Source organism: Canis lupus, chromosome 27 (assembly GCF_011100685.1).
Source record: "Canis lupus familiaris isolate Mischka breed German Shepherd chromosome 27, alternate assembly UU_Cfam_GSD_1.0, whole genome shotgun sequence".
In the NCBI taxonomy this organism is placed as follows: Eukaryota; Metazoa; Chordata; class Mammalia; order Carnivora; family Canidae; genus Canis; species Canis lupus.
The window spans coordinates 33713093-33738665 of NC_049248.1; the positions used below are offsets into that span (position 1 = coordinate 33713093).

Below are 25573 nucleotides of genomic sequence, written 5' to 3' on the forward strand. Positions count from 1 at the left end.
TCACCTTAACTGTAAAGATCATTATATCATTTTTTTTTAAGATCCCATTTATTCATTCATGAGAGACACAGAGTGAGAGAGAGGCAGAGACATAGGCAGAGAGAGAAGCAGGCTCCATTCAGGGAACCCAATGTGGGACTCAATCCCGTGAGTCCAAGATCACTCCCTGAGCCAAAGGCTCAACCACTGAACCACCCAGGCGTCCCCATTATATCATTTCTATAGTCATGTAAGGAGTCTAATTTTCAAGCTAAATCAAAATTACTTAAAATGTCAATGATAATTTAAGATTTGGAGATATGAATGTGAACATATTGAATTCAACACTGATACTTTATTGAATAAGACAAAGTTTTTTAATAGCCTTAGTAAGTCTTATGCATTCAAAATTAGCTCACAAAAATAAAAGAGGAAGAATTTCTGCATTCTCAAACCTATGGGTTTCTGACATGTTTTCCCTAAGAAGGTGAAACTATAGTAGTGATATTCTTAAATCTTCAAAACACCAGCTGCATTTAAAAAAACCTGTTTTAATTCAGAAAGAATTTTTGAACAAAAGCCAAAAACTTTCTTCTAACTCATAGAAACTCGAAGAAGGTAAATAATTCCTGCAATAGAGCAAAGGGCTGCAGGGCTCCTGCCAATAGATACAGCTGTCACTGCTTTCTTCCCTTATTTTATGTTTTTAGTCAGTGAGAGGGCCATGATGGGGGAAAAATCATTTCAGGTTTATATTTCTATTTCTTTTATTTCCCTTTCATTTTTCCATTATATAAAGCAAATTGATTTGGAGGTTCTAGCTGTTACTGGGCTTCAAATGTTTGTTATCTCCATGTAAGCACTTTCAGATACCTATTCCCAACCCCAACACCCTCCAAATTCTGGTCTCATTTATTCAGATGTTTACTTGGTATCTCCACTTGGATGTATAATGGGAAACTGAAACCTACCACATATTCAAAATTAAATTTCTGGTCGACTTATTTTTCCACCAAAACCCTGCTTCCCCTTTGTCAAGTGGCAACATCTTCCACACCAATGGGCAAACCAAGAGGTGAGAACTCACCCCTCACCTCCTTCCTCTCCCTCATCTCCTCCTTCCAAGCAATGCTTATTTCTCACAGGTCCAGAACCCCCTTGCAGCTAAGGATCATAAACCCTGGGTCTGTTGAATATCTAAGGAGCTAACACAGGGTACGAGATAGACTCTTAAATATTTTAAAACAAATAAAATTGCCTATATAACTGTTTCTATGTTTGCTAAGTAAATTACTGATTTTATATGTCTACAGTACAAATTGGCAACTGCACAGCATTAGAGAATCCATTAGATCTTGAAAGAGAAATGGTGTCATATCATTCTTCCCATTTGTTGAAATGCCTGGAATTATGCTCAAAAGAATATAAACTGTTTGTTTAATAGTGATTCTTGTGCTTAAAGGCTTCTAAAAGAAGGCAGTTACATAGCCATTCAAGGGTGTTGTTTTTTCTTTTAATTATCAGCTTTCTTCTATGATATATCCTCAGTGGCATTAAGCACACACACCCACTCTCATGCAAATGCATGCAGACATGTACTTATTGATCACACACAGTGCAAAGTATTTAAGCACCAAATAGGAATATGAAAATATGTATAAGACATGTTCTTTTTCTTCAGTAACATCTAATCTAGTTAGAGGTGAAGAAAAACTAAAACAGGTGTCTTGTGTACATTTTTCATGTAATTTTCACAAGTACGTAATAGTATTCCCATTTGCCAATTGCTCATATAACGTCCCCAATTGAAATAACCATATGAAAGAATTCTGACTGCGTCTACAGTCTTGTGTTTTAATCTCATTGACTTTTAAAAATATAAAATCTAAAATGCTCTTGCCATATGCCCAGACTTTCCAGGACATTTTTACAGTCAGATGTTCTGCTATACTTATCCTCATAAGCCATAAAGACCTGTCAAAATACCAAATTTTGGCAAAGAAACCACTTCTCCAAAATAATTTTTTCTCAACCCTTGAAATTGTCTTCAAATATGTTTTCTAATAAAGTGTCCCTATATTCAGTTGGAAGTGGCCTTGCTTTGAAAGATACACAAAACCTTAAAATAAGGAATCCATGAATGAGTCAAACAACTGCTCTATGATTTTAGAGAATGGAGAAAACCTTATATGAGATTGCCAGAGGATGGACTTTCCTATAAAGATAAAGCTTGGTCTAGGTCTGAAATATAGAAGAGACGTTTGTTTTCTCACCCATAAACTGAAGTTAATAGTAATAACTACATCATTGATTCATTTGAATATTACTTAATACTTAAACTTCAGAACAAAGCCTGACTTGGAGAGATAATGGAGTGTGGTTACCTTAACTATTATGCTAAGAACTATTTAATTAATGTTTTAAGTTCTATAGTATTTCTAATGATAATTATATATAGTATATATGATTATAAAGTATAAAATATACTATAATATTATAATTTCTAAAGCCTGGTGTAATATATAGTATAATTCATAAAATAGATACTCAATAGATACTTGTTGAATGAATTTGAAATGATGGTGTATCATTGACAAATTTTGTGGCAGAGAGTACAAGAGAGTTAACTTTCTTGAAAATCAAATTAAATTTTATATTATTCACTGAGCTTCAGGTATTTGGATATGTGTTCATTGAAATAATAAACTTATGGCACCGATTACTTTTGGTAACAGGGATCAGAGGCAGATCCAATGATTTTACTCTATTCTTAATGCCTAACTAGACTTTAAGTTTCTGAAATTTGAGAATTTGCCTACACTTCTATTTCCAATTGGGGTTCGTCTGGGCCATTTCATATAGTAGATGCTCAATAAATTCTTGTTTGATATGACTTAAATTTGATATAAAGAAATAATTACTTATATTAAGAAAGAATAAAGTTATTATCAGAAACTATAGAATCCCTTTCTGTTAGATTTCAGTTTTTGCACCAGCCAGTTATATGTAAGTGGCGGGATGTATCCACTTTTACTTTACTGGAAATGTAATTAATATTTGATACAAATTTGAATAAAAAAAGATAAAACTCTTTATACCTCAAGACCATGTTGTTGCTATAAATCTGAAACCTCTACACAAGGGCATCAAAATTCAGGAGTTAGGGAGCTTTCCCAATATCTCTTCTGTAAACACAAACCTGAAAAAGAGACTGAAATACAGTGTTCATCATCGAAAGTACCTAGGGTTAAAGAGAATGATGATATTTTCCTGCAGAACAATTCAGCAAGGGAAACTCAGCGACTGCCTGTGGAAGGAAGCAAAAGTTCAACACTTGGCATTTAAGGTTCTATAATTTGGATTATATTCATCTTCCCACTTATCTTTTTCTAATGCTTCCATGAGTCCCTGGCCATATTAAACTCTGCAGACTTGTCTGAATTTACCCTTTACTTTCCTACTTTATGCTTTTAATGTTGCCACATCGTCCTGCTTGCATGGATCTGCCCGTCAAATACAGACCAATGATTTAGTAATTACTCCATAAATGTATTCAACAGATATTAATTGAGTGCCTTCAACATGTAATGCTTTGTGTTAGGTAATATAGTGTACAGAGAAAGGAATGAGACAAGCTACTGTTGAGGCATTTAAATCTAGAAAGTCTCTTACTGACTGTGTATCTTTGATTTACCAATATGTTTGCTGCTGCTACAAAATGTTGTGACTTGATAGGTGCTCATAAATACGTATAAAATGAATGAATAATTAAAAATTGCCATCCAGCTACCTTTGTATGATTACATTATTTTATAATCTTCAAAGAAAATGAAACAAATTTCTTGGTCTTAGAATAGCATGCAATAAAAACTGATGTCTGATTAAATTGCACAAATATTCACAGATAGTCTTTTATATGTGTTCCAAAAGTAAATACTTGTTGAATTGTTTTAATAGAATTGAAATGCATTTAAAAAAATAATTCTCATATCGTTTCCAGGAATAGGGCCCACATTATTTTGGTAGGAATCACTCATCTGTTCAAGTACTGATGCAATGACCTATAGTTGGTGACTCTTCCCTGTTATTTAAAAAATAGAATGTTAAAGGTTTTATTCTGCTCTTTCCTTCTGTATGGTATCTCTCTTTACCTGAACAGCAGGTAATAGGAGACATAAGATCATCAGCCTTGTTCCTTAATTATGGGTGGGTCTTGTCAGAGTAAGAAATTTTCTATGCCTTTAGATTGGTGATGTATAATAAATACCTGCTCTTTTACATACAAGACATACAGATATTGTACAGCAAGAGCAGCTGAAGACATCTTGAGCCTTTGCAGCTGCATTAGGGAGAAGGGCTTCAAGTTGAACTTTTGAAAAGAAAGTGTTGGTAGCAGTGAAGCCTTTTTATTAGACATGGCCATCTCTACAGAGGAATAGAGTCATACAAAGGAAGTATTACAGCCCAGAGGTCTTTAAAACTCCCAGTGTAACTTGAGTGAGTGCTTCAATCTGGTATGGTTTCTTCTCAGGTTTTGTTCTTTTGTGAATTCGTGGGGGAGAAAAAGGGAAAGAAGTTTGAAAGTTCTGTTTTGCTGGCATGGGAATTTTTTTCTGCTGTCAAAGACTTATTAAATCCTGTTTTGGATTGTTAGATACGATTCACAGAGAAGGTATCATGGAACACATTTCTTTGTAGTAGTAGTACAGCTATCTCAGATCAGTTTGAACTGCCGTTGGGCAATAAGAGAAATTAACAGCACATTCAATCATGTCATTATAGTCCAATAAGTCTCATTTAACAGTAGGAAACCTTCCAGGTATTAGTCAAAGCAATATATCAAAATACCTTATTCATTATGACATGGTAAAGTAAATCAGATGCAGATATACAGGATATCCAATTCTCACCCAGACCAAACACCACAACAAAGTACAGTACAGACATCATTTTAAGAGGTGAACTATTGAATTTGCATATCTTCTGATATTTAGAGTGCACTGGTTAAACATGTGGCCTAATGAATTCAAGACACATTTGATTGTTCTCTGTGAGTGTTGGAAATATTCTGACCTTTACTTAATATACTTGCTAACTTTAGTAAGCCTACAAATTACCTGGGAGGCTTGATTAAAATGTGGAGACTTGGGTTATTTCCTCAGAGACTTTCTTGGGAGTTTCTCATACATCTATTTTATTAACAAGTAAATCCAAATGTTGTTAAGGTAGGTGGCCCTTAGCCCATATTTTGGGAAGCACTAACTTAGCATTTTGAAAAATATGTTGGTCATAGAATATACACAATATCCTTTCTTGTAATCAAGAACAAGGATACATTCTAAGTATCTTTTAAAAAATAAACAATGAAGGAGTATAGGTTTTAAATCTGTCTAGAATAGAAGGATTCACACCCTGGCTCTGTGTATCTTTGGGCAATCCCCATGATCCTGATGATTCAGTTCATTTCTAAAAATCTCAGAGACGTTTACTTGGATCAGATGAGATGAAATATAGCTTAGTAGTTTATAAAACTTGCAGCACATATGCTTATTATTGCTCCTTTACTTTCTCCATTAACTGAGGTTACACTGTTACCTTCAACACTCCTTCTCATGATTTGGCTCCATTCAGTTGCTTCCACTGATCCTTTATATAAATCATTGACAACGCAGAAATGATCAGTTCTGCTTCCCAGTATCCTTCCAAACCTATACTAAAACTCACCAATGTGTTTCACCTTTTATTTGATATTCATCTGTTATTTTGAATAGCAATTATTTGCCAAAAGTAGCTTTATATTCAAAGTAGAATAGAAGTTGTATTTGCCCTTGAGTAATAAACTGATTCATATCAACACACTGATAGGAAAGAATTTGAGTGGAATCTCATAAATATATGTTTGAGTTTTAAATCTTGCTTGATAAAACAGCTCCTCCCTTGCTCATTGATTGAATCAATAATGCTTACAATTGCAAATATTTACATAATCATATTGCCTGATTTGATCATGACTACTATCTCCATTTTTTTCATTAGTATCTCAATTTGGTAATTTCAAGCAAATTAATTGGGTAGAATTGATACCATGTCATTTTCATGGGAGGTAGGGGGGATAGTTTGGAATCAACAGGGCCTTTCTGCATTAACTCAAATTTCAAGAGATACCTAAACACATATACACATGGTCCTAAAATGGAAGATTAAATATATGTAGGATTTTCTATTTACTACCTTAAAGTGATGATTTCCTGAAATCACCTCAATGAATACACATGACTTCATCAACTATAATTTAGTATGACATCACTGGCTTAAATTAGCCTGTGAAAAATATGTCCTATAAATATCACAAACAGGGGTTCTACTATTTTTAAGTTCCTCTGCATGTGTTACATGATTTTAAAAATAAATGGGTAATTAACTTAATCATAAACCCAGTTATCTAAAACTGTGAGCAGTCAATTGTTCTGTAAAATGCCGGCTGTGCTGTCAGCATTCAATTAATATCTATAACTTCAAAATGCTTTCAGATTTTTTTTCCTGAGCAGCCTCTGAGTCATTTTTCTCAATCTGGTGATGTTACATTTATTGAAATGTTTTGAAATGTATTCCTCCTTTTTTTTTACATATACTTCAGACAAAATCAGTGTTGAGTTATTTCAGGAACTAAGATGGTTGCAATCTAAAGAATATTATGCACTACCTGCTAATGGTGCAATGTATGACTTTTCTGAGAAAGGACACTGTTTATAGTCACTTTTAAAACTTGGGCCATTTTCCTTTAGTGTGTGCTGTATTCTTTGGCTTTGAATAGCAAGTTCTTTAGAAATTTTTACCAAGTATATTTGATCATAGTAGTAAGCTGCTAAAATGTTGCTAACGACTTTGCAGAAAACCTATTGAACTGAGATTAATAATAATAACTTGATGCTAGAGTTGAAAGAAGTCAGTGTGAGGCTGGAGAAGAACATATAAAGTATTCAACTATTCAGCTACAGGGAGATGTGTCACCTATGTTATTTTTAAGTTATTTTTCATCTGGATTAATTGAAGAGATAGAATATTGATATGAAGATGTTTAATGAGCTTAAATATATAATATCCTCTTTGTAAAGGGGTAGTATTGTTTAAGTTCAAAAGTTAATTTTATTTCTCGAAAATTTAATTTTTTGCACTTAAATTATTTACTTTTACTATGTATATATGTTGTAAGGCTTTTACTTAGACACCCACACATACCTACACACATGTATCCATATACATGCGTGTATTAGTATTCACAATCCTGTAAGGAAGGACCTTGGATTTACATTTTACAGACTGAGTAACGGGCCCCTCAGGAATATTAAATCACTTGTATAGGAAAAGCAGAATTTCAAAACGAGTCTGAGGATAAAATGTCCCTTAAAATGTAGAATAGGAGATATTGGTATCTTTTCACCTAGACTAATCTGTGTTTGATTCCAATAAGCTTCCTCTGTGTTCTGGAAATAGTGCTTAACAGCAAATATTTTTCAGAAATATTATAAGCACCATAAATAAATATTCTTTAACATGGCCTTTCATGAGCAGTGTTGAGGATAGATCAGGATAGACTCCTGATGGTCCCCTCAAATGTCTTTTTTCTTTAGAAAATAGAGATGTGACCATTTGATTACATATATTAATATTTTATCAATATTCCTAAAATTCTGTCCTCTATCAATGTAAATGATTGTATAACTATCAGTTGAATGGAATACTAGTTGTACTGGCCTTAATTACGTACATCCTTTAGTTATATAGCAGTACTAAAGACTTTGGAAATAATTGTTATTGGCTAAATGCTTGCTAATGTATTGTTGAAGCTTTTTTGAATAACGTATATGGCTTAGCCTATGCTAGAACTTAAGACAGACACCAGAGCGAGATGGTGTCTGGCCAGCAGAAAAATGAATATCTAGTAGAGAGCAAGAGGTGAGGAGAAAAACAAGCGTGGGAAGAAAGGAGGAAAAGGAAGGAAGACATAGAATTGCCATACTATGTTGTCTCATTGTCACATGTTGTTTTAATGTGTGACTAGGGCATACTGTAAAGGACGCTGGAGAAAAGAAGTTGAATTCCCTTGGAGATTAAGGTAGTGCCAACACATGTCAGGGTTACAGCAGTGACTAGACACCTGGATATCTGTGATGGTTTGGGGGATGCTGCATCTGCTCTTCTGGGTGAGAGGCCTCCACTGAGTAGAGAAGCCACAGGGCTCTGAATGCACTCCAAAGGCCAACACTTTCAGGGAGTTGGCCAGCACAACTGGTCTCACAGACAGGAATGCATCCCTGGTTCCTGCTTTTAATCACTATGTATTTTCTTCTCCATAGAGAAGAAAAAAAGTCTGGTCCTATAAATGGCAGCACCTTGTTAGAGTTGTTTGTTTTCTTCTTTTGCCACTTCATTAGCTGTAGTGCTTTCAGGCCTGTTGGGGCTGGGAGGTGAGATGTGAATTACTGAGGGGTATATCCTCCGGAGTAAAGTAAGGAGAGCAGTTTCTTCTGCATTAGCAGGAATGGGCTCAGCCTCTCCATCTCTCCTTTCTGCAGCACTGCTGAGGGAATGTGATCGGGGAGTCACAAATGATAGGATAACTGGTGGTACAATAGAACAAATCACTAGCAGAAAACAAATGTGTGGACAAGATGTGAAAGATGCTTTTATATTTGAACAGCAAGAAACCCATTAAATGAAATAAATTACATGCTGTCAGGCTGATGACTCACTGTCCTATTGAAATAGGCAATATTTTGGAGTGAGGGAAAAGATAGCATGGTATGACACAGACATGCTCAAAATAATGAAAACTTTTCCTTCTGACTCCAGTGTGAATATTCAGATTAGAAGACAGATTTCCAACAACATTCAACAAAGTGCATATTAAAAAATGCCTTAAAATATTGCTAGTTAGAATATTCTAGACTATGTTATAAGCAGCAGTAATCCCTAACAAAAAGCTAAGCTCCAATAGTCAACATTCCTTGTTACTTATATTCACCACCCTACCCTTATTTTACGGAATTAAAGTTACATTTCAGTTTGTTTATGGTGAGTGCTTCAGAATAGTTATGGAATAGCTCAGTCATTCCTCCATTTATTCAATAAATGTATGTTGAGAGACTTCAATGTGCCAGGCGTTATATATTTTTTTTAATTATTTATTTATTTATGATAGTCACACAGAGAGAGAGAGAGAGAGGCAGAGACATAGGCAGAGGGAGAAGCAGGCTCCATGCACCGGGAGCCCGACGTGGGATTCGATTCTGGGTCTCCAGGATCGCGCCCTGGGCCAAAGGCAGGCGCTAAACCGCTGCGCAACCCAGGGATCCCTGTGCCAGGCATTATAAAAGCAACAATGAACAAGAGGCATGTTCCCTGACCTGATTGGCCTGTGGCTTACTAGAATAATAAATTAATATTTATTAAATACTTTCATAGTAAATATTTCACATGCACAATATTATATGACTCTTATAATAGTCATATGAAATAGTCTTTCTGTATTTTATATATGAAGAAAACCAAGGTCAGGGATTAATAACTTGCTGTAAGTTTTAAGCTAAAGAATGAGGGATCCCTGGGTGGTGCAGCCGTTTGGCGCCTGCCTTTGGCCTAGGGCGCGATCCTGGAGACCAGGGATCGAATCCCACATCGGGCTCCCAATGCATGGAGCCTGCTTCTCCCTCTGCCTGTGTCTCTGCCTCTCTCTCTCTCACTGTGTGCCTATCATAAATAAATAAAAATTAAAAAAAATAAAAAAATAAAGAATGAGTGAGAAAAACTGAATTTATAGTAACAGAGGGTGGAACAGAAGGTGTGGAGGTTATCAGATGTTGGGGTATGGGCAAAAGGGAAGATAAAAAAAAATAAAGAGGACTGTTGGTTGCCACAGGCTTGAAGGAGGAGATCTTGGGGAGTTATTGTATAATACGTACAGAGTTTCAGTCTTGAAAGACGTAAAGCCTTATGGTAATGCGTGGTGGTAATGATTGTTCAACAATATGAATTTACACAGTACCAGTGAACTGTACACTCTAAAATAGTTGGAATAGTAGGTTTTATGTTATATATATTTTACTACAATAAAAAAAGGCTTTGCCATTAGTGGAGAGACATTTCATAATAAGTACCTAGGGTGTTTGTACATGTGCTATTTGTGAAAACTTTGACAAAATGAAGATTACATTACAAAAAAAATCTTAAAGTTCATTATTTAGTACATGAGTAATTTATCACTAATTGTAGTAATATCTAAAACAACCGCAAAACCTTATATGTCTGGTATATTCAACCATTAGACTTGAGCTATGGCCCTGGTTCCAGTAGCCAAATCTACTAGCATAATTAATTTTTGGAAAATATAATAAGGATAAGGTCTTTTTGTTAGATAACATATGCTCATACATAGATCAATCTTAAGCAGTTTTGAATAATTATGAGAAAACCCCCAACTATAGTTTTAAAAGCTGGTTAATGGCACTGGCTTTAGCTTTGCAGCAGGTTTTGATTAGCATTTTCTGATAGAGGAAGTAAGGAAAGTTCTTGTTTTGTGACTTGCCTAGATAATACAATATCCAAATTTGGCATGAGCTAAGATGAGTTCTAATTCCACTGGATACATTCTCCTATTCATCCCTTTCTAAAGAGAGAAATTTAATGGACCTAACTCAAAATTTCATAATTTTATTTTAATATGTCCACCCAAATTTATATGAGGACTTTCTGAATTTTTGAAATATCTGAGATGGAATTCATTTTTTTGTTTTGAGAATCTAGTTATATGACAAATAAAAAATATTTTAGCATAAGAAATGGATAGGCCAAAATTCAGCCAGATATTGACTGAATTCCCCTTGTTCTCTTTTGACCATGCCTTGCCACACCTTCCCACATATTGTGGTTGTTACCTAAGGAGAAAATGTCAAGTGACATCCCAGACCTAGAAAATTCTTATGTATCTTATTTCCAATTTTCTGAAATCACTTGTTCTTTGTTGGTACAGCTAATTTTTCTTTAGACCCGCTCTCCTTTCTGATACTACCTATAAAGTTAATGAGATAAATAAACCAAAATCTCACTAACATACTCCATCAAAATTATAAACTTTCACAGAAATTTTTCTTCATTCTTTACCTGATTATTCTTCTATCTGGTCAATGCTGGTTCTTCTACATTCAATATCAAAACTGCTGTTCCATCCCTTGCTCTCAAAGTTGAATATCTGTGAAAATTGCTTAGAGTTCTCAAATTATAACAGTAATAGGTAACTCAGAACTATTTAAATCCAATATTTATTTATTTATTTATTTATTTATTTATTTATTTTTCTGTCTTCTTAGTAAAAGAAATACAATTACATTAAAATTAAGAGTCCAGAAAATATAATTTATACAAACCAAGAGTTCTCACCTTCTCACATATGTCCAAGAAAAAGAAACTGGTCTAAAGTGATCCTGGCATTTATTTTTTTTTTTAAGATTTTATTTATTTATTCATGAGAGACACACAGAGAAAGGTAGACATAGGCATAGAAGGAGAAGCAGGCTCCCTGTGGAGAGCCTGATGCAGTACTTGGTCCCAGGACTGTGTGATCACAACCTGAGCCCTCTTCAACTGGGCACAATAGGTTCCAACTTTGGAAGATATTAAGTGATGTTTTCAAATAACATTGAAAAATCTCAGGACATAGAGTTGAATGTAAAATCTAAATTAAAATAGAGTATGAAAACAATTCTGGAAAGAAAATACCTAATGTCACAATGTTCATTATATAAGAAGCAGTGGGTTCTAAAGTCACCAAATGACTCAAATCTAAGAATATAATAATACCTCCACCATAATGCACTGTCTACCACAGTCAGATCCATTCACACCATGATATATTTTACAGTCCTTCCAATTTAAATAATTACTATGTTTTCAAGTTTAATAACACATAGGCCCAAACAACTATTCAATCACACTGATTTTTGTACACATCTGTGTGTTCCCATTGAGAAACAAATTTCTTATGGGCAAGCCTACTATGTCTTTCTTTCTGATTTCTCTATCTATATGCTTGCACACAGAAATGGAGTTACCACAAAGATAATGAAGCTTAAATTGTGAGGTACCTCCCTTACATGAGGCTATTCCAAGACCCTGCTGGGTGAAGCCTCGCCAGTATAATCACATGATCCTAAGTTTTTCTAAAACTTATAAAAGTAAGGTATTTGGGATCCCTGGGTGGCGCAGCGGTTTAGCGCCTGCCTTTGGCCCAGGACGCGATCCTGGAGACCCGGGATCGAGTCCCACATCGGGCTCCCGGTGCATGGAGCCTGCTTCTCCCTCTGCCTATGTCTCTGCCTCTCTCTCTCTCTCTGTGACTATCATAAATAAATAAAAATTTAAAAAAGTTTTTTTAAAGCAAGGTATTTTAATTAGACTACTGCATAGTTTGTATTTTAGTTTACATCAGTATTTTTTGTCTTTTTGTCCTTAAATACAGCTCTCTAACTTTTAAAGATAAGTCTCCACAAAACCTAGATTCTTCTTTCCTGACACATAAAAATCTTACTTACTTTTTGTTGAATGAATAAATGAAAAAAAGGAAGCAGAGAAAGACGGATGAATGTATTATTAGTCAATATATTTTAGCATTTAAAATTAGCATTTCTGGCAAAAGATTTTCCACCAGCCACCAATTGGTAATCCAAACATATCACTTTTGTAATACGCCTATAAGTTTACAAAGGTCTTTTACAAACATATCTTTAATTGAATCTTCCTGCTAGCCCTTCAGTTAAATTTGATCTTTAATTAAATTGATCAAAATTGAAATTTTATAACTATGCTATTTGTGGAAAAAGTACTATTATGCTCAATTGTTAGAGTAAAAACTAGAACATGTCAATCATGTTACTTGTTCATGTTCATATAGTGTTAATACTGGAAGCAGCTGATAAACCTCTGATACTAAGTCTACTTGTTTCATAAAACATGGTGCTTATAATTATACTTAAGTAAACTAAAATTTATTTTATAAATAATAAACATAAACTAAAATAAAATTGATAATATTGTTGACCCCAAGTGATGAGCATTTATTTTTTTTCCCTATTGTATCTTTTTCTTTTCCTTTTTTTTCTTCTTTTTTTCTGTTTTTGATGCAGGTGTTTATTATCCAGCTACCATAAACCCAAAGCTTTTTTGGAAAATCAAAACTAACCTTTACTCCAAACAAGATGAAAATGTGGTTGCTGGTCAGTCACCTTGTGATAATATCTTTTACAAGCTGTTTATCAGGTAAGAAATATCCTTTGCATATTCTCCATGAATTATGTCAATATTATCAATATGTGTGTATTCACTTTATTAAATCTGGTACATGAGGTTAAAATTAATATTTTTGACATCTGTGTTGTACACATAAATGTATATTAAAGTTGACCCTATTTTTCTTTTTTCAAGTAAAATTTCACAAGATTTAATCAGTCTTACATAGTAGTATACTGGCAATGTTTGAAATGTGAATCTCTGGAAGAGAAAAATATCCTTGATGTATGGCATTTGTCAGTTGCTGGGGAATAAAAATTCCTGCTATGGCCAGTCTTGACAAATTGACATAATTTATTGTGCTGTTGTAAAAAAAATATACAATAGCTCACCATAAGATAGTATTTTCAGCATATAGTACAGTAAACTCAAATAGCCTCAATAGCATAAATAAAAGTATAATGTAGTCAAAAAATTATAAAGTAATGCATTTTAAACTTTTGTTACTTTTGTTTTTAATTTAATCTAATTTTTATTACTTGCTGGTCAACTTGTGAAAAACAATTTCAGAATAATTTACAATGTGTTCAAGGACATTAAAAATAACAAAACAGTTTTTAAAGTGCTCTGGTTTTAGGAGAAATACTATAACTCTGTCTTTCAAATGTAGGATTCAGAAAAATTTTCTACAAGGGGGATGCATTATTTTTATCTGAAGGCAGCAAGTTTTCTAACAATCAATATTTCTAATACCTTCATCTCAATTACCTTAATTCTAATGCTTATTGAGATGTTAAGTTCAAGACATAGATGGATTTTATCCTTCATTTATCAATCCCCACTGATTGTTTTATTTTATTTTTTATAAATTTATTTTTATTGGTGTTCAATTTGCCAACATATAGAATAACACCCAGTGTTCATCCCGTCAAGTGCCCACCTCAGTGCCCATCACCCAGTCACCCCTACTCCCCGCCCACCTCCCCTTCCACCACCCCTAGTTCCTTTCCCAGAGTTAGGAGTCTTTCATGTTCTGTCTCCCTTTCTGATATTTTCCACTCATTTTTTCTCCTTTCCCACTGATTGTTTTAATGATAAACCTGCTAGTCATTCTATTGAATTTCTTGTTTATTACTAAGAAAATAAAAATTCTATTTTATTTTGGGGAGTAATTTTTATTATGATGACTTCATAATTCAAAAAATATAATAATTTCATCAGTACTTGAGAATTTTAACAACATTGTTATAACCACAGGAATTATATACACACAAGTACATGCATATTTATATACATATTATACAAATATAATAAAGAAAATTTTGTGGTAGGGTAATTGTGACTAAGTCTTATCTTTATGAATGAATAAAATAATAACCGTATTAGTGCTGAAAAACTCATCCTAATTCTATTGACTACAAGTCTTATTTTACATTTTTTTAAATTTAATTTCAATTTGCTAACATATAGTATAATACCCAGTGCTCATTCCATCACATGCCCTCTTCATTGCCCATCACCCATTTACCCCATCCCCCACCCACCTACTGACCACAAATTTTACACAACTATAAAATGCAAAGATATGAAATAAATAGTTGCAAACCGAATGATATATCAACTGTAATAGTAAAGGGCCAGTAATGTCATTTCATTAACTAGAATCTCAGTTATTTGAGTAATGTTTGAAACCACAACTTTTGAAGGGCTGCTTTGGGATTAAAATTGCTTTTTTTTTTTTTTCCTAGAGTTTACATGGTACAGAAGATATGGTCATGGAGGTAAGTTGATGAAAGGGTAAATTATTTAAAATAGCTTTCTCGAATGAACCATATTTCATCTCTACTTTAAGCCATTAACTTGGGGATCCCTGAGTGGCTCAGCAGTTTAGCACCTGCCTTTGGCCCAGGGCATGATCCTGGAATCCTGGAGTCAAGTCCCACATCGGGCTCCCTGTATGGAGCCTGCTTCTCCCTCTGCCTGTGTTTCTATCTCTGTCTCTGTCTCTGTCTCTGTGTGTGTCTCTCATGAATAAATAAATAAAATCTTTTTAAAAAAGCTATTAACTCTCTAAACTTAAAGGCAAACCATTGATATTAGATCACTTAGAGATTTTGTAAGGTGGTTATCTGGGGTCATAAGACAACTTGTTTTGATTGTCAAAATGAATTGAATTACTATTAAGGTGCATTGTGATACTCTACAAACAAATATGCTTTTAGAGGATTGTGGCAGATAGAAAATATTCCATGAGACCTGTATTTTTTCCAGCATGCTTTGTAACAATTCTATGCTATTATATTTTGAAGCAATATTTTAAAAATTGTAAATACCTAACTTACTTTTGAAAGCCTCTTATTTGCTCAAAGAGATAGAACTAAAGTTAATGATTGTAAAACCTAAAGATTCAGTTTAATTAGGACTCCAAAGATATTTCAGAATTTATTGTTTATGATTTTTTAAATATAACTGGTAATTCTGCTAGTTTACATTCTACTTCAATCATGAACATTTCTTGCCAAAAATAGAGGCAGCATGGGATACTGGAGAAAATAGAGTCTAGAGTAAGAACAATTGGATTTGTATCTTCAACCTGGCAATGTGATCTTGTAACAAATTATTCGCCTTCTATGAACCTCAACTTCCCCATATGCAAAAATCACAAGATCCTTGTGAGGGTTAAAAAAAGAATGTGATGATAGCTTCTAGCGCTGTGATCTACATAATAGGTACTTAGTGAACATACTAAAACTAGTAACTTGTAAAAGCCACTGCATAGTGGTAGGAGAATGAAAAATTGGAAAGAATCACTGAGCATCTAGTGTTACAACTTGCATGCCAAATCAAGGATATTCATGCTAGCATAGGTCAAAAGAACTTCCATTTATAGGTTGCAATGAGGATTATAGGAAAGGAAAGGCTTAGCATGAATTCTGACAAAGCCATTTCTATTTCTACTTGTGGGTTACGAATCACTGCATGTATACTATATAAAGAGTAATAAGATGGGCTGCTTAACTTAGAGAACTGTACCATATACTAGGAAATAAGATAAATAAGAAGGTAACAAATTTATAAGAAAAATATAATGAGCATTTTAAAAGATTTATTTTGATGAATTAAGAAATATTTAGTGATGGGGTAGTGGATAAGTAAGTCTTGAAGTATTTCAAAAGTTAGAAATGGAGCTAATTCCAAATAAAGGAAGTGGAATAAATAAAAATGCCGAGGCAGAGAAATATGGGCTGTATGAAGTCAGGATTTCTCCAAACATTTTAGAAAACACTTGTGCAGCAAGATGTTAGTAGGAATTCCATTAAAAAAATGACTTTATTGTTAAATAAATTTGGGAAAGGCTAGTTCATAAAGGTACAATAATTTATTATTAACTTTAAGTAATAAGTATACTACTTACCTAATATGTATAATACATGTATTACTTTCCCAGGACTACTGTAATAAAGTACCTCAAACTGGGTGGTTTATAACAACAGAAATGTTCTGGAGGCTAGAGATCTATAGCAAGGTGTTACCAAGACCTTGCTCCCTCTGCAACCTGTAGGAGAAATCTTCTTCCTTGCCTGTCTCAGTTTTGAGGTAGCCTTGGACATTCATTGGCTCATGACAAAATGACTTAAGGGTCCACCTTCCTCTTCATATGTATGTCTTCCTCCCATGTCTCTTCACATCTTCCTTCTGTGCATGTCTGCCTCTGTCTGAATTTACCTCTTTTTAAGGTAGCTAGTCATATTGGATTAGGGCCCACCTAATGACCTCACTTTAACTTGATTACTTCTGTAAACATCCTATTTCCAAATGTGGTCCCATTATGATATACCAGGGATTAGGACTTGTGGGGGTACAATCCAACACTATCACTCAAGAGAAAAGTATGTGAATCTCTGAGGAGAGAAGAGTTGTAAAATATCCAAATACTCCTAAACTTATTTGACCATCCAGCTAATTGTCATTAAGAAAAAAAAAACTCATTTATGCTGACTGATATCAAGTTAAATTCATAACTGCTAATTTCAAATGAACAGCTGGTACTGCCCAGCAAATATACTTCACTTTCTCAGTGAATTCATTTTCTCATTAGCCTAGATCGTGTCATAGTTACTCCCTCCCCTTCAAAACTCCAACAGCTGCTTGTCATCCTTACTTTGCTTCTTATTACACAGAAGTATTAGAGAAAACTTGAATTTCCACAAGTTCACACTATCACATTTACTCTCCTACATCTATGCTCATACACTCTGTCTTCCTGCTTGTTTCACCCATGATGTCACCATACTAAACCTACACCTGTACGCTTGTCCTATCCAATCTGGCTTATTTAAGCTCATTGCTCCAGCAATTGTCCCTTGTGTCTCCTCATCATCAGTCTCTCCCTCTACTGCATTATTGCTGTCAACATACAAGCATTCTGTAGTAATTTCATTTAAAAAAATCATTTCTCTGAAAATCCCACACCCTATAGCTAATATCCCACTTAACTATTATTTTCAATATTATTAGTAAAAAAAATAGACTATGCTTTCTGTCTTCAATTCTCTGACCAATATTTCTCTTTGAGCCTACTTCAATCAGACTTTTACATGAGCATTCAACAAACATACTTTGTCCATGTCACCAGGATGTACACATTGTGAACCCAGTGGCCAATGCTCAGGCTTTATGCTTGACCTGTTGGAAATAGTGTGGCAGTTCCAGATATTACATGTAGGCATAATAACATCTGTAAGTGGGGATCCCTGGGTGGCGCAGCGGTTTGGCGCCTGCCTTTGGCCCAGGGCGCGATCCTGGATATCCGGGATCGAATCCCACGTCAGGCTCCCGGTGCATGGAGCCTGCTTCTCCCTCTGCCTCTCTCTCTCTCTCTCTCTCTCTCTCTCACTGTGTGCCTATCATAAATAAATAAGTAAAAAAGTTAAAAAAAAAAAACAAACATCTGTAAGTGAAAAGGGTGGTTTTTTTCCTTATATCTATTTTTTCAAAGCAAGATACCTCTCAGTAGATCTCCAAATACCTCAATGTCCAGAGTTGGGTCACAAATTTGCCACCAAGCTTGTCGTAGGAAGGAGTAATATAATGGTATTAATGATAGTCAACCTATACTTCTGAGTCATGTGAGGAGGATTTGGTCCTTGAGCATATCTGACCTTTGTCATCAGAGTAGAAGGAAAAGACTGGCACTGGTGAGTCAAGCAACAATGTCTGCCACATTATGTAAGTGACTTGAAATTGAGGTTTGTTTTTTTTTTTTTTCATTTATTAATGGAAAAGTTCTATCCAATATATTATCTTGGGTATACAATAGTTTTTAACTATTACTACATAATAATCTTAATAGCCTAGATGACTAGCTTTTAAATAAAATAGATACATTAAAACAATACATAGATATTTTTAGTTTGAAAAATAAAGTACGCCAAGGCTTATTAAAAAATCATCAAAACTGGGGCAGCCTGGGTAGCTCAGAGGTTTAGTGCCGCCTTCAGCCCAGGCATGATCCTGGAGACCCGGGATCAAGTCCCACGTCGGGATCCCTGCATGGAGCCTGCTTCTCCCTCTGCCTGTGTCTTTGCCTCTCTCTCTCCTCTCTATGTTTCTCATGAATAAGTAAAGAAAATCTTTTTAAAAAATCATCAAAACTAACTCCATTATTTTCCATATCTCTAAAAATTTCCTCCCTTATTTATTTTTTTTTAGATTATATGAAACCAACATGTGTCTTATTGAGATAAAAGAATGAATACAACTAAGTTCCATATAGTGAACACATAAAATTCAGATATTTAATTAATAATTAAATATTTGAGATTTAATATTTATTTTAAATCCTTTTCTCAATTATGGTCTTTTTTTACTTTAATAATAAGAAAATATAATAAGACAGCTAACTTAGAACCAACTTTCACCTGGGCTAACATAAAATGCAAATAATAGCTCTTTAATACCTTTGTAACTTAGTGACAAAAACAATAAGGGAATGAGACAAAATAGCAGTATAATACTTGTTCTATAAGAATTAGACTATGAAATAATCTTTCATTTGTACAATGGGATTATCATATGACTATAATATTCAAAATAATATCAAGGAAAATTAAAATTCTGGAGAGCAAATATGGAATTTCCTGTCTCCACAGTACTTACACCCAGATTTTCACATTATTTTTTCAGTTAGACTCCCATCAATTACTTAGCCTTATTTTCATTCATATAGCATTATCCTGCCTCTAATTATGACTGAGGTTTTATAACACTCACTGACTTATCATTATTTTGTGATATGGTCACAAAATAGACTAGAAATAATTTGAGGAGGCAAGGTGATAAAAGTAGGCCTACTAACTAAAGCATCCTACATACATGAAGTATGTGTGGGAAGATGTTAAGGAAAACAGTGTGTAGAGGCTTTAGTAGTAGATGGACCTTAGGTCGAAGAAGGGGCTACTATCAAGAGACTTGATAGGCTCTTGAGCAGGTATAGCCAGGCAAAGGGAAAGTTAGTCAACCTTCCTACTAACCTGACCCTAGTTTTTGTTCTAACAATTTAATTGCTAAGGGTCTTCAAAATAATTCCTTTATATTTTGGTTATGGTAGATTACTCCAATATTATATATCACCCATGACCCTAAAGGATTGGGGCACCCAAATATTCAAAGCCCAAGCTCTAAACATCCTTGTTCTCCTATCTGTAGGGTATGATTGACAGTGAAAACAGGAGGGAAAAGTGTTCTTTGAGACAATTTAAATACTGTCTTAAACTTAGAGAAGTTATTGTATTTCAAGAGACTTGTACTCGCTATCCCATAATCAGTGTAGCATTGTAACTATGGGAAAAATCCCTGTATTAGACTCTGTTCAAGTTTTTTTGCCATTGCTTTTTTTCTAATAGTTTTTTTTCCCCTGAGATTCTTCTTATAACATACTTATGTAGATTTATGTTTTTATAACTAACAGATTGAGATGACATATTACAGAATGAGAAATAGAATTTGTTTCAAAATAGATATAAAATGAATTTAAAAATCTCTCAAGTATAAGTCATAATTATACTTTCATTTTCAGAAATAAAATAGAATAAATAGCAAGATTACAGTGGACCATCTCCACATAGTAAGAGGTGAAGTAATCCCGTTATAGATAGTAAAACCATTTGGGATCCTTGGGTGGCTCAGTGATTTAACGCCTGCCTTCGGCCCAGGGCATGATCCTGGTGTCCTGGGATTGAGTCCCACATCAGGCTCCCTGCATGGAACCTGCTTGCCCTCTGCCTGTGTCTCTGCCTCTCTCTCTCTCTTTTTCTCTCTCTCTCTCTGTCTTTCATAAATGAATAAATAAATCTTTTTTTAAAAAGTTTGTGTTAATGATGGAACTGAGAATGGTACAGAAAAAATAGTAGTTTTTGCCTGTCGTTCACATTTGTAAATTTGACAACAAATAATCCTATATAATTTTATTATTTATTCTTAATTTTCCTGATCAAATTTAAGAAATGAACTTACTTCTCCAAAAGACTACCATTAAGTGGTAGATAACTGGTTAATTTGAATTAAGAAAAGATCAAAAGAAAGAGTGGTTTGAAATGTTGTCTTTAATTAGCTTGAGAAGCCTTCTATAATTTTGTGCTCCTTTTTAGAAGAATCTACCCAGTAAGAAAAAGGGCATGTATTTAAAAAGTCATCTTATTTTTCTGAAGCATAATACCTATTTCTTGTTTCAAGTGCCTTGTAACCCCATAATACATCCAAGCACCATAATTTAGCATCTAATTACTTCCACAGCTGTAGAAAAAAAGCAGTAAGATGGCCATATTTTCTGTTGGCTGAGAGCTTGCATTAATGAAACCTTGGCTGCTCGTACTCTCCCAGAAATTTATTTTCCCCTCATCTGAGTGCCCTAGCTAAGAGACTAGCGGGATGCGCTCAGATACTATTCAAGAGGGTTATGAAGATAACATTCAGAGGTTCACTGAGCATGCCCATGCAATTCAAAACCTCCTTTTGAGTAATTTATCTTTCAAAGGACCCAAATATGTTCCCCAAATATATAGAGTAATTGCTAAACCATCTAATGAAATACATTGTTTTATTTAGGCCTGAACATTTTACAAAAGTATGAAACATATATTTATAAAATAACACTAAAAGTGCTACTGTGATGTGAAGTGTGTCCTATTCTGCTTTTTGACCTAGAGAATAAGCCAGGGAACTATCTTACATGCAATGATCTTTCAATGTGAAAATTAAATCTAATATTTTGGTGGAAATTAACTTTGTATTTTTATCCCCTGAATGTTTCACTGTCTGTTCTTATAAAGGCCAGATGGAGGTGGAGTATGAAGAAGTATATACACATAATTTTGAAGAGCACTTGTCATTGAGAAACAAGAATAGCATGGGCTCTAATATTATCCAGTTTGGCATATAAATTTCAACCCAACTCACCCAAAAAAGTATTTTAATCTTTACATATCCCTCTTGAGACTCTGCCTGGCAATAGATATAGTCTCATCATTATTATTATGTGACATTCCATTATTTTCAATGGAAATTTACATTGCTGGTATCTTTTCCAGAAAAAATTAAACTTATTTTTAATGCATATGATTAAGATCAATAAACCACTTAAACATCTTCAGTTTTCTAAAAGATGACCAACATTTGTCTCAAAAGCATATGCCTTAAAATCTAAAGATACACTCTCATAAGAAATATTTAAGACTATGCATTAATTAAAATATGCAAATCTACCAATCTAATCGCCACCTTCACGTAGATTTGTGCTTATGTCTTTGTTGAATTTGAAGTCACCATACATGGGGCAGCCCGGGTGGCTCAGCGCCTTCAGCCCAGGGCCTGATCCAGGAGACCCAGGATCGAGTCCCATGTCAGGCTCCCTGGATGGAGCCTGCTTCTCCCTTCCCCTGTGTCTCTGCCTCTCTCTCTTTCTCTCTCTGTGTGTCTCTCATGAATAAATAAATAAAATCTTTTTAAAAAATGAAGTTACCATACAGTACTTTAAATAATGAAGAAGCCAATATGGAATGAACATAACTCTACTTCATAATGATAAAAGCAGTTGTTTCAAGAAAGGTAATGAAATTATAAATTAAGAATTTAGAATTATTACAACCCCTCTAATGGCATTACCAGAAGGTACTGTAGAAGCAAATGCTAGACAGTCTGGGACTGGCTATTTCTATATTGGAAATACAATAATGTTAAAGAGGCTTTAACTAATACAACCTTGCTGAGTTGAAGACAAGTTTTGTGAAATAGTGTGCAATCACTAATATATCCCTATTGTTAGATAAGGCAAGGATTCAGTTAGTTGCAAGTCTCTCCCATTTGCTGCTTGTGGAATACAAGTTGGAGAAAACCCAAAGAAAAACTCCTAAACTTTAAGACCTGAGATTCTCTTAAGAGTGTCTTTAACAGAACATTTTTTTTACTTTAATAAAATCCAGCCTGTCTTTTTTATTCCTTTATGAATCATGCTTTTTGTGTTGTGTCTAAAACCTCATCATCAGACTTTTTATGTAAATACAATGTACTTAGAAGGTATTTATGAGCTTTTAATTTCTTTATTTCTACCCTCTAACTATCTAGTCTAATTAATTTTTAAAAAACTGAAAATTTTCAAACTAAAATTTTTATAGGCCAGGGGTAGAGTTGGAATAGAAGTCATCTTGTCTTCAAGAAGAGAATCTAAATATATTTATAAAATTGCACTTCTCTGCTGTCTTTTTAAACATTTTCATGTGATTTGGGAATAAACAACAGAGTTTCCAGACTAGCAGGTGTTACTAAATTGTTCCAATCAGAAAAGCTGTGCAATTGGGAAAGACTCAAGGAAGAGCTTATAAAGTTGTCCAAGTGGGAAGAAAAATGACATATGATTTTTATCATAGATAAGCACAAGGTCATTTCTTTCAGAGATTGAAAAATCTAGAGCCTATATCCAAATGAAAGTTTCTAGTTGTCAGGGGTTTAGGGTTCATTCCTTATTTCCCTTGGTGTTCAGTTATATCCTAAAAGGCAGGAAATATTGGATATCATCAGGAAAATTATTAGAAGTGAAGCAGAAAACATTATATGCATTTTTGGCTTTTACAGCTTCAAGAAGGATATGGAACTAGACACTGCTCACAGCAGGACTTGCAAAATCATTAGCAGAGGGCTTCTGTGAACACCTCCCATTTGGGATCTTACTTAGTTATCTTAGGCCTGTTGGCCCTTAGAATATGTGTACATATTCCTTTCTTTTTTAAATGTTGACTCTATGTAGAACAAAAGGCTTGCATAAAACAATAGTTAAGAGAAGTACATTGGCAGAACTAAATCTCAGTTTCTCTGGTCCCTTTGATTTTGAATCAGCAATTTGCTTTCTGAAATAGGATGGTAATAGGGAATGAACTGAGGTCTGTAAATTCTTGAATGGCAATTTCAGCCAATTCTAACTAAAAATGAAGCATCTCCCTTTGAAATATTTCAGGCAAGTTTAGAAAAACTAATGCTTCATACTAGGAGAAACTAACTTGAACATTTTATTGATCTCCTACTTGTACACAAATATGTATTGACACAACACTGATAACACCAGAACAACAAAAGTAAAACATGGCCTCTTGCTTTTAGAAATTTCATGAGTTGATATACATATACACATATATACATAAGGTATATACACATAAGATCTTATATACATAAGATATACATAAGATATACATAAGATATAAATTAAATTTCAAAAGGATTGGCAAATTCTCAAGAATATTGACAACATCAGTATTTGTTGAATGCTGACTCTGAGCCAGGTACACTACTGTTTTACGTGCATTTTCTCAAAATAATTCTCACAGTGTCTAATGGGATAGATTTTACTATTATCCTCATTTTATAAAGGGTGGTATTGAGACTTGGAGAGTTTAAATAATTTTTCCAAAGGTTCTGTAAACAGTGCTGAGGCAAGATTTAAATGATATAATGAAACTGCTCATTAAGAGAAGTCCGAACAAAGCTCTCATTTTCAAGGTTGATGTTGGAGCAGACAAAAAGTCTCTGTGGAGTTTGCCTTACATTCTCTCTTAAAAAATAATTGGGAGGTAAACCATAGCTTTGCTCTAGCAGAGACATTTTAATGATCTTATGTAAGAATATCCTTCTTCCTAGCCACACATGCTAGTATTAATTCATGTGGGGCATATGGCTCTTAGCTCTTTTCTGTAAATGCTGCCACATTGATGTCTTATGAGTGATTTTCTTTTCCTGCTGTGAAGCATCACTCTTCCCTTCCAGAGAAACAGCTGCTTCCCAACTTGGGTACACTTGTGATAAATTCTGAACCATGTAAATTTGTTTATTGACTGTTCTAGATGTTACTAAGTATAATTGCTGGTTACATGTTTAAAAAAATAAACAAGAGACTAATTTCCCCAGAGCTTCCAGAAAATCATCCATTCTCTTATTAAAAAATCATTAAGCACCTATTGTGCTCCAGTCTGCTTGACAGCAAGGTGGGGGATTATGGACACAGCCACCTGTTCCAAGCATTTGCAGTTTCATGGAATAGACAATTGTATCAAGAATCACAGAAGATGTGCTAAATACCATAAGCCGTGTGAGGAGTTGTGAGAACACAAATGAAGACCACCTAAAGCTAGGAGGGGTGCGAAGTGTCTTCCTGAAGGAACTAAGGATGAGTCTTAAAGAGCTGTTTGAGTTTTGATAGGAGGAAAAAATGAGATAGTGATTCCACAGAGGGCAAAAACATATTACAGAGGCTCAGAAGCATGAAAGCATGACCTGTTTGAGGGGCTATAAGTAGTTAAGCATGCTAATACCCAATGCTTTGAGAAAAACAGTGAGGGATGGGGGGAAAATAATTTTGAATAAAGCACCTAAATATTCTCTTCAGGATTATGGAGGCAAATATCTTTGTTTCAAATGGAAATGGAGATTTGGTGTTTCTAACATTTTTCCAAAACATTTTTAAATGTAGCCAAATTTTCTTTGACTCATGAAACAGCACAATGTAAGATGGTTTTATTTTTCTTGTAGTTTCTGAGGAAGATAAAGGATTTGGACCAATTTTTGAAGAGCAGCCAATCAATACCATTTATCCAGAGGAATCACCAGAAGGAAAAGTTTCCCTAAACTGTAGGGCACGGGCCAGCCCTTTCCCAGTTTACAAGTAATGTACCTGCTCTTTTCACAATGGAGTGTCAGAATAGATTACAGATGAGCATCTGTGGCACTGTACTGATAGAGAAAGCCATAATACAAGGTTGTTGACAAAATG

General features: G+C 34.3%; 1 protein-coding gene across 4 annotated transcripts in view; it reads left to right on the top strand.

Annotated features, from left to right (window-relative positions):
- The window catches only part of CNTN1 (contactin 1), a 349297-nt gene that overhangs the window by 171712 nt on the left and 152012 nt on the right, over positions 1-25573 (top strand). For all 4 annotated transcript variants that reach the window (XM_038577318.1, XM_038577321.1, XM_038577320.1 and 1 more), the window contains 3 exons: positions 13158-13290; positions 15009-15041; positions 25333-25465. In XM_038577318.1, coding sequence (XP_038433246.1) covers positions 13230-13290; positions 15009-15041; positions 25333-25465 — 227 coding nt within the window. In that variant the 5' untranslated portion in view covers positions 13158-13229. The remainder of the gene's footprint in view (positions 1-13157; positions 13291-15008; positions 15042-25332; positions 25466-25573) is intronic.